The sequence below is a fragment of the Eublepharis macularius genome, chromosome 1 (genome assembly GCF_028583425.1).
Source record: "Eublepharis macularius isolate TG4126 chromosome 1, MPM_Emac_v1.0, whole genome shotgun sequence".
Classification (NCBI taxonomy): domain Eukaryota; kingdom Metazoa; phylum Chordata; class Lepidosauria; order Squamata; family Eublepharidae; genus Eublepharis; species Eublepharis macularius.
Window position 1 is genome coordinate 224809528 of NC_072790.1, and position 10365 is coordinate 224819892.

The 10365-nt window shown below is 49.4% G+C and overlaps 1 protein-coding gene across 1 annotated transcript in view; it reads left to right on the top strand.

The window, feature by feature from the left end:
* The window catches only part of CAD (carbamoyl-phosphate synthetase 2, aspartate transcarbamylase, and dihydroorotase), a 52332-nt gene extending 43507 nt beyond the window's left edge, over positions 1-8825 (top strand). Inside the window, 2 exon segments of the mRNA XM_054989360.1 lie at positions 6973-7067; positions 8100-8825. Coding sequence (XP_054845335.1) covers positions 6973-7067; positions 8100-8202 — 198 coding nt within the window. The 3' untranslated portion in view covers positions 8203-8825.
* The last annotated feature ends 1540 nt before the right edge of the window (positions 8826-10365 follow it).

Genomic DNA, 10365 nt, shown 5'->3' on the forward strand with positions numbered 1-10365 from the left:
GTTGGCAACGAACTGTCCGCCGCGATCCGAAATCACCTTGGACGGAAAAGAATGTAATTTTACGATGTGTTTTAAGAATAAATCCGCCAATTTTCGCGCGGTGGGCACAGCAGTACATGGAATAAAATGTGCTTGTTTGGAAAACAGATCTACTACTACCAAAATGCAATTATGTCCTTTTGAATTGGGCAAATCAGTTATAAAATCCATGGAGATTATTTCCCAAGGCCGGTTAGGCGTTTCTAATGGCTGTAGGAGGCCCGGAGGTTTTCCTTTCCGAGTTTTGGCGCTGAGGCAAATGGGGCAGGAACTAACATATTGGGAAATGTCTTTGCGCATGCCTGGCCACCAGAATTGCCGTTGGATTAGATGTAACGTTTTCAGGTACCCATAATGACCGGCCGTGGGGGCATCGTGACATCGTTGCAAAACCTCCCGTCGGAGGTTGCCGGGGACATAGAATTTGGTCCCGGCCAGCCAGTCCCCTTGTGGGGATTGAATCAGTTTACTTTTGGGCGCCTTATCCCCCTCCTTTTCCACTTCAGCTTTAAGTTTTGTTTTCCAGTCTTGGCTGTGCGGGAGGGGCTGGCTCGCTCGACTGCGGGTAGTCACCACGCCTCCTAGTTGCGTAGGTGAGAAGACAGTGTCTATAGTCTCCTCCCTTTTGCTTTTGTGTTGGGGCATGCGCGATAGGGCGTCGGCGAGAAAATTAGTTTTGCCCGGGAGGTAATTTAACGTGAACTTGAATTTGGAGAAGAATTCTGCCCATCGTAATTGTTTGGCATTCAGCCTGCGGGGGCTTCGAAGGGCCTCCAGATTTTTATGATCAGTCCACACTTCGAAAGGGTGCCTTGCCCCTTCTAGCCAATGTCGCCAGTTAGTGAGGGCCGCTTTGACAGCGAAAGCTTCCTTCTCCCATACATTCCAATTCCTCTCAGCCTCAGAGAATTTTTTTGAAAGGAATGCACAAGGCCGTAGCCGTTCATCCTCCCCCTTCTGCAATAAAACCGCCCCAATGGCTGTATCGCTGGCATCGACTTGCACTATGAAAGGACAGTTTTCATTGGGGTGGGAGAGGACGGGTTCTGTAACGAATTGCTTTTTTAGGCATTCAAAGGCTGTTTGGCAATTGGATGTCCATGGTAATTTGGAGGAAGGTTTCTTTGCCTGGTCCCCTTTATCTTTGGTCCTTAATAGGTCTGTTAAGGGGAGCGTGATTTGTGCGAAGTTTGCAATAAAGTCTCTGTAAAAGTTGGCAAAACCCAGGAAGGACTGTAATTCCTTGCGGGTAGTGGGAGTTTGCCATTCTTGGATCGCTTGTATTTTAGATGGATCCATCTTCAAACCCTCTGAGGAAATACAGTAACCGAGGTAGGTGAGCTCGGTTTTATCAAATTCGCATTTGGACAGCTTGATGGGCAGTTTATGTTTCATTAATACAGCCAGAACCTTTTGAACTAGTTGAATGTGGTCCTCCTCAGTGTCCGAGTAAATTAATACGTCATCAAGGTACACCACAACTCCTTTGTAGAGGAATTCATGTAATACTTCATTAATCATGGACATGAAGACTGAAGGGGCCCCCGCCAAACCAAACGGCATAACTAAGTATTCAAACTGCCCGAGGGGCGTATTAAACGCTGTTTTCCATTCATCCCCTGCTTTTATACGAACGTGGAAGTAAGCATCTTTTAAGTCTAATTTCGTAAAGATCTTACCTTGGGCCACGACGTTGAGGAGGTCTCGGATGAGCGGGATGGGATAGGCGTTGTTGGTTGACACAGCATTAAGTCCTCTAAAGTCCGTGCATAGTCGGAGTCCCCCATCTTTTTTCTTCACGAAGAGGACTGGAGCCGCATGGGGGCTATTGGCTGGGCGGATGAATCCCCTTTGGAGATTGGTGTCGATGAATTTCCGGAGTTCTTCCCGTTCACGGGGATTCATAGGGTAGAGTCGGCCTTTGGGTAGGGAAGCCCCGGGTAATATCTCTACTGCGCAGTCGGTTCTTCTGTGCGGGGGCAAGGTATCTGCTTCCTTTTCGGAGAAAGCGTTCAAGAACGGCCAGTAATACTCGGGTATTTGTTTTATATCCTCCCGGGTGAGGAGAGCTTTTTCGGTGTGGGAGGGATCGCTACCCCAATTTTGGTTCCATCGATGGGTTTTACAGTTAGCGTGATTAAAGGTGACGCATCCCTCTGCCCAATTAATGTGGGGGTTGTGATCACAAAGCCACTTGCTGCCTAAAATCAACGGGTATTTGGCCGTTGAGCTGATGACGAAAGACCTTTTCTCCCAGTGTTGGCCCATGCCCGTGACCACTGGAATGGTCTCGGTGGTAACAGGGTTCATGTTAGTGCCATCCATTTGTTCAAAAATTACTGGGTTCTGTAATTCGCGGACTGGCAGGACCAATCCGTTGACTAGGGCTGGGGCGATGATATCTCTTGAACAGCCCGAGTCAATAAGGGCTTGTACACGAATGTGCATCTTCCTCTCCGGGTTCAGCAAAGTCACTGGCAGGAATAGTATGGACCCAGGCGGCCAGTCCCGTGTTGGGACGGGCTTGGGGTGGATCTGTCGTTTGGGCCCTTTTACGACAGATCCATTTCGTTTCCCGACAGGGGGCTTTCTGGATTCCCCTCCACACTTGGGGAAGCGGGGTCGTATTCCATGACTTCTTCCGCCTCCAGGCCCCTTTCTGATGCTGGTCGCTGGGAAGCGCCGCGACCTCTGTTCGCTCGTGGAGCTGGAGTCGGGCGTTGGAGTGTAGGAAATGGAGCAAGGGTTGGACGCCGTAGTTGGAGCGGAGGTCTTTGCACAGGCCGGTGGGGGCATTGTGCTGCAAAGTGACCGGCTTGTCCGCATTGCAAACACAGCCCTTGCTGCCATCTAGCATCTCTCGCTCCACGGGTGGCATATCCAGCGCCCCGTCCTCCCCTTTGTAGGGTCAATGGTCTTCTTTGTCCCGTTTGTTGTTGTTGTTCAACCAAACGGACTTCCAAAATGCGATTCTCAACTTCGCATGCAAGTTGGATCCAGCCTAATAGAGTAGGGGGATTATCCTGCATAAGGGCTCTATCTAGGAGTCTCGGGTTTAGCCCTTGCTTGAACAGGATAATTTTGGTGGATTCCTCACACCTAGGGCATTTAGCAGCTAGTTGTCGGAATTTCGTAATATAGTCCCTTGCCGACATGCTGCCTTGTCTAATGGCTTGCAATTCTGTTCGGGCCCTAGTTTCCTCTAGGGGATCTTCGTATTGTGCTCGAATGGCATCCACCAACCCCTGGAGAGTATTGAGTTCTGGGGCCCCAATATTGTATAGTCCTACATACCAGTCCGCTGCTTTACCTTGTAGGCGAGAACCGAGATGCTCAATTTGGCTGGCCTCGCTACCAAAGAGGTGTCCCCACCGGTTAAAGAATTGTACTACTTGCACTAGGAAAAATCCCAGTTTGGAGGGATCCCCATCAAAAGTAGCTTCCAGTTTCACCCAGCCCATAGGAAGGTCTTGTCTCGGAGCCGGTGCTGGGTAAAAGTCCATCGGAAGCATCAATTGCCCTTGCGGTACGGGGAGGGGTCGTTGGGGACCCGGTTGTGGCGGCGGTGCTGGCTGCGCTGGCGGCGGTAACACCGGCTGGGCTGGTGGCGGCAGCCCCGGCTGGGCTGGCGGTGGTGGTCTGGGTTGGGTTGGAGGCGGTAGCAACGGCCGGGCGGGCGACAGCAACCGCGGCCGTGCTGGTGGAGGCAACACCGGAGGCGTGGGCAGTAGCGGTTGAGGTGGAGGTGGCCGTAGCGGTTGGGTCATGATCGGCCGCTGAGGGGCGGGTCGGTGGGGTCGTAGTGGTATAGGCCCCGCCGGTTGATTGGGAGGTGGTAATATTGGTCGGTCCTGAGGCAAACGTATCGGTTGCTGCAACGGTATTAATTGCGGTCGAAGCGGGAGGGGCCGCAGCGGCGAAGGCCTAACTGGTGGTGGGCCGCGCGGGCTTGCCCCTCCCGGCGTCGTTACTCTGGGAAGCAGAGGCTGTTCCTGTGGCACCGGTAGACCTTCCCTTGGGATTTGCTGAATGGGAACAACTTCTGGTTGTTGGTGTGGCAATCCCTCCCTTGGAGGAGCCGGAGGCTCTTCTGACTGATCCGGCCGGACCGTTATTGGAGAAGCGGGAGGGGGTATCACCGGCGACGCGGTCGGACGGGTTGGCCCTTCCTCTCCGGGAGATGGATCCCCGTCCGGTCTAGGGGGTTCCGTTGGAGCTTCTCCAGGTACCTCAACTGGAGTATCCCCGTGAGGCGGGACTTCGTCTAGTCTGGGAAGTTCCGAGGGGGCTTCCCTCGGTTCCCCAGGACAGGATTCCTCTTCTCCTGAGGGCGACGGCTGCCACGGGGTGGCATCCATCGGATAGGAAATAACGCTTTGGAGGGTAGCTATTTGTACAGCCATTTCTTCAGGTGATAGTCTCTCTCCTGCCCCCATCGCTGCGATTAGATGAATGGCATGTGCCAAACTTTCCTCCATGTCGATCAGTTTAGCTTCCAACTGTTGTATTCGACTTGGACCCGGTTGCCCCATCATGGAACCTTCCTCAGTTGCGGTCACCGGGGAAAAGGGCCCCCAAGGCGGGGGGTCTCCTTGATCGACTTGCGATCTCGCTGCTAGAATTCCTTTGGCTAGGCCCGTCACTGCCGAGATGCCGGAATCTACAGCAAGGGTGCGACTTTGCATCCGTACCCAACTTTGTTCAGGAACTTCCGTTGGCTCTTTCCACGGGGCAAGTTCCGTATAATCCCAACTCAGAACGCCGCGGCGGGATGTGTCCCCGTCCGTCTGTTCGGTCGTCCTATTCCAAAACAGCCACGGTTGGCTGCTGTCCAATTCAGGGACAGTCTCTAGGCTTCGGCGCCCGTCCATAGAAGCTCGTGGATGTAGCCCGCTGGCCCGGCGCTCTCTCGTTTCTCGGGGTCTGGCCCCCCACTCCGACGGTGTGGGTAACGAGATCAAGGGGAGGGCAGCAGCCGTCGGCCTTGTCCCCTCACTGCCGAGGTCGATGAGAGGCGGGGTAGTAGTCGAGGCTCCGGTCCCTGCTGGCACAGGTTCCTGAGGTTCTTGGGGTTGTGCTGGTTGACTGTCGGGAGACGCATACGGATCGAACAAAGGATCCCTGTCCGGGACTACCTTGGATTCCGCTGGGCCCGACTCAGGCATGATTGGTAACAAAATGTCAGACTGTGGCTAAATAAGGCTCTTCCTACAGGTTCCCCCTCACAAACAGACAGGAGTCCATTGTTTGGATAAGGAAACTTTACTGCAGAAAAGGTCCATTATAGTCCACTGTCCTGAATAGGAGACTCAGGATGGTACACGATCATTGTTACCAATGAAGGGCAAAGCATAAGGTACAGAGTAACAGTTCCCAGCTGGACCAGCCTCCCCCCACAGTTCTCAAAACAACATCTTTCAGTCTTGGGAAGTTGCTCTCTCTCAAGGCCAATGCCTGGTGGAACGGTGTTAGACAAAACAATCTCCTCCGGTGAGAAATCCGCCTGGGAAGCGGCGAGGCCTGTGGGGAAAAGCACTTAAACACTAAAAGCATTAGAAAATGGAGTCAGTACAGTTTACATATACACTGGACCTGACAGCCAGAAACTAGCAAATAGGCAAACTCCCTTGCATTTGGTTCCGATGTCTCTCACCCCAGCAGTGCCTTGAACACTGTTCTGGAGACTATCCATAGTGCCAAGAGTTCTTGGGAGGGAAAAGTCCTTGAATTCAGATTATGGTCTGAGCCAAGGAACAACTGAGGCTCAGAGCACTCACCTTGAACTAGAGGCAAGCATTCTATAAGCTGTCAAAATTCATATTCCAAGTTTAGGGCTTACGGACTTCAGCAGTAGCAATTTGGGGCATTGTGTATGTAAAGTACATGCTGTGATCGATCTCTTTGGCTTTCCAGCGCACCTGATCAGATGTCTCTTTTGATCTTTCTGGAGATCAGATCTCCCTTTTGATCACCCTGGTGTTTGCTTCTCTGATAGCCACACAAGTCCCTACTGTGTCTACTTGGCAAGTACTCATCTTGGTGTATGGATTGGGTCAAACAAAAATAAAAAGGGCAATTGGTGCAAAGGGAAGAATCTTTAATATATGTACACCCCTACACGCTTTGCATACAGCTTCATTGGGGAATCTACCGATTAAAACACAATATAAAATAATAATTAGTACATCATCTCAAAAGTTAATAAAACATATGAATAAAACACAGGACAATTTCACAGATCATGTACAGAGTGCAATACATAATAAACACTTAGTACCTAGATAACTGAACTTACATAATCACAAACTTTTATTATTTTATTAACTTTTGAGATGTCCTAATTATTATTTTGTATTGTGTTTTAATTGGTAGATTCCCTCTGACAAAGCAGTATGCGAAAAATGTAGGGTGTACAATTATTAAAGATTCTTTTGCACCAATTGCCCTTTTTTCCTTCATTTTGCTTTGGTGCAGCCACCCTTCTTCATTGGATGGGCTGAGTCACCATCCCCAAGTAGAGGGACCTCCCCCTGCTGACAGATGGCAACAGTAAGATGCTGTTGGCAAAATCTTTCCCACTCCCAATTCCTTAAACCTTGTTTGCTTAAAAAGGTGTCTTTGGCATCTCAAAATGGAGATCAGGCTGTCTGAGAAACTTAGATAATAGGGAGCAGGGAGAGACTGCATCCTGAAATGACCAGCCTCTCAGAAAAGAGCGTTTTCCTAAATTATAGATGAGGTCTTTGAAAGCTTTCAGAGGCTCCTGCGGTAGCCTCCATGTTCTCAGATGTGAATAGGCTGGAACAGCATAGGCTTCCTTGGCTGCACTTAGCACACGAGCCATCCTGATTCATGTCAGTATGTACTTACTGTGATGGGAGGCTTTTTGCCTCCATTGGAACATTCACCAACATTCTGCCTTTCCATTCTCAGTGTTTTGGGCAGTTCATCCTGACCCCACACATCATGACCAGGGCCAAGAAGAAGATGGTGGTGATGCACCCAATGCCCCGAGTCAACGAGATCAGGTGGGGGTTAGCTGACTATAGCCTGAGTTCATATTCATGTGTATCCCCTCCAGCTTACCAAATGTGGGGGCATATCTTGGCATAAGTTCCCCTCTCATTAGGGTTCCCTTGGGAGTGGGGGCAGTTAGCATCCTTATACACCATTTAATCTAATGGGGATGTAGGCAAGAGGGTAAACATGGCTTGTGTCTCCTCTGAAGGAGCACTCTCATTTTCCGCTGGCACGTGTAGAGATTTGCTTCTGGTTCCTGTGAGTTGGATTGGAAAACAAGTTCACAAGTGTAGTGTCAAGAGTGCCCTTGCACTAACCAGATTTACAGTGTGTACTACCAATTATGGGTGGACCTGTGTGCCAAATTTTGCTCCCCACCCCCCTTTGGGTCCTGGGTACAAGGACAAATCGGTAGGTTTCCAGACTAAGGTTGGGAACCAAGAAGCATACACCACCCTGGTGTTTCTGAATTTATTCCCACACTCTGCATCTAAAACCCACCTGAACCTCAAAGCTTCCATGGCATTGTTGGTAGTTAAGCATCGACACCGCATAATGGTTAGAGTATCAAACTAGGGATCTGGGAGACCTGGATTCGAATTACCACTCTGCCACGGAAGCTCGCTGGGTGACCTTGGGTAGTCTCTCCCTCTTGGTCTAATCCACTTCACAGGATATTGGTAAGATAAAATGGTGGAGAGGAGAGTAATGTCAGAATCTTCATTGGGAATGAAAGCAGGATATAAATGCCGGCATGTCCTCTTCTTCCTGCTTCAGAATGACAATGCAGAAGAAAGTTTTCTGGTGCACCACACAGTGCCCTTACAACCCATGTTATAGGATACAAGAATTCTTGCTCATTGAGTGTCTTTAACCAAGTTACCCTGCCCCCCCTTTCCCTTTACACCAACAAACAAAAATAGTATAAAAAGCATTGGCCAAAAGTCTGGAACTTTTCCAGTGCTCTGAGGTTTGGAGGTGGAGTGGCAGTGGGTGATGCTATCTGATTGTTGACCCTTTGTCCTGCAATCTCTTTTCAGCGTGGAGGTGGATTCGGACCCCCGGGCAGCCTACTTCCGGCAGGCAGAGAATGGCATGTACATCCGCATGGCACTGTTGGCCACGGTGCTTGGCCGGTACTGATTGGTGCCTACACTCTTCTACGAAGGGCATGAAGGGGGTAGCTTTGTTCTCAACTTGCCCACTGGTTGGTGCCATTCTGTTGGGCTTGTGCCCACTTCAGTCCACCAAAGACCAAAGTGAGCTGCCTGGTGGGAAGGGCTTGTTGCCAGTGCAGGAAGGGGTTGGGGTAGTGCAGGCTTAGGAAGGAACTGTCTACTCTCAACCCTCTCTCCTGCTCTGCTCTTCCGCTACCATGCCTGTGCCAGGCTCTCAGGCACTCTCAGCTCCTTTGTCTGGTATCCTCTTGCCCTTTGGGGCTGAGATGCTTTGTGGCCCAGCTCTGGAGGGATTTCTCCCCTCCTTCCCAAAGCTACTGTTCCCTTTGGTTTATGCATTGATATGCTGATTTATTCCCCCCTCCCCATGTAGATGCCACTTACGGAATATGTGAGCTCCTGTGATAGGGAGCTCAGATGGGATTTCTTTCCAGATTGTGTAACACATTTCAACCCACCCCCACCCCTTTCCAATGTGACTGTTCTGAGCTACACTATGCAGTGACTTTTCTATACACACTGTGACCTAAACTGTTTCCCTAGTTTTCTGGTTTTTTAAAAAAAATAATAAAATGAGTTGACCATAAACCCACCTGGTCCTGTTGCATTGGGGAAGGGTTCACTTGCAGCTTGCATGTGAGATTGAAGGTCTTTCTTTACAAATGATACTGCTGCTTCTGTCCTGAAATAGATACCATGATATATCTGGCCAGTTTATTCTTGAAAAGCTGAAGGGGGCGGAGAGGGGAAGGAGCAATGAGAGCCAGAGTGGTATAGGATGGTGGATGAGGACTTGGGAGATCTGTGCTCTCATCTTGCTCGGTGATCTTGGGCCAGTGCTCTCAACCTAGTCTACCTCGCAAGGATGTTGTGAAAGTAGCATAGTGGTTGTGCGCTGGGCTGCAAATCAGCTCTGTGCTGGTTCCACTACTGCCATGAGCTTAGTAGGGGGCCTTGGAAAATCCACTCCTCTCAGCCCCAGCTCCCCAGCTATATTGTTGGGATTAAAACAACACTGACTTTGATCACCAGTCTTGAGAGCAGAACTAATCTGTCTAGAAGGGCAATATATAAGCACACTAGTAAAGAGTCCAGTAGCACCTTTAAGACTAACCAACTTTATTGTAGCATGAGCTTTTGAGAACCACAGCTCTCTAGCTCTCTTCGTCAGATGCATCTGATGAAGAGAGCTGTGGTTCTCAAAAACTTATGCTACAATAAAGTTGGTTAGTCTTAAAGGTACTACTTGACTCTTCACTATTTTGTGACTACAGCCTAACACGGCTAACTCCTCTGGATATACCAATTTTATTGTAGCATAAGCTTTCGAGAATCAAGTTCTGATGAAGAGAACTTGATTCTCGAAAGCTTATGCTACAATAAAATTGGTTAGTCTTAAAGGTGCTACTGGACTCTTTTTGATTTTGCTACCACAGACTAACACGGCTAACTCCTCTGCTCCTCTGGATATATAAGCACACTGTTGTTGTTATTTGCTGCCTTGAATTCCTTGGAGGAAGGATGGAATTTTAGAAAGTAGTAGGTAGATGTGTACAAACAGATTTTAGACATATTTGGGAAAGGAGGTTTCCTCTGAGAATTGTACCTTTGTGCAGCCCCTGAAACAATGTTAAGGAACAAGCTTTAATAAAAATTTTCGAGTGGACTCCAGCACAGCCTCTAGCACAGACCTTAAAAAAAGTTTCTACAGTTAAGCATCAGCTTCCACAAAACAACTAGAACCAATACAGAACTGACCCAAACTCTCATATGGGCAACTGCGCCACCACTAGAAGGGATGGTTCTATAAATATTAAAGTATCTTACTTGCACCAGCCCTTAAGCGGGCTCTTGTGAACTACAGCTCAGTCCTTACTAATGATGACATGCAATGTCCAGGGGGAAAAGAAGACCAATGAGCAATTTTGAAAAATCACTCTTGCCCTTAAGAGTGCTAAAAACTGCTCCTGGGGAGCTGCCATCAGAGGGGTGCTGTGGGGCCACAATACAGTGAAGCCAGCTCAGCCGTTGCCATGTGGAACAATCTCAAAAGGGACTAAATGGGAAGAGCACCTGGGACAGTCACAAAAGGCAATGGGGTTCTTTTCAGAGGGTGGACCTTCAAACC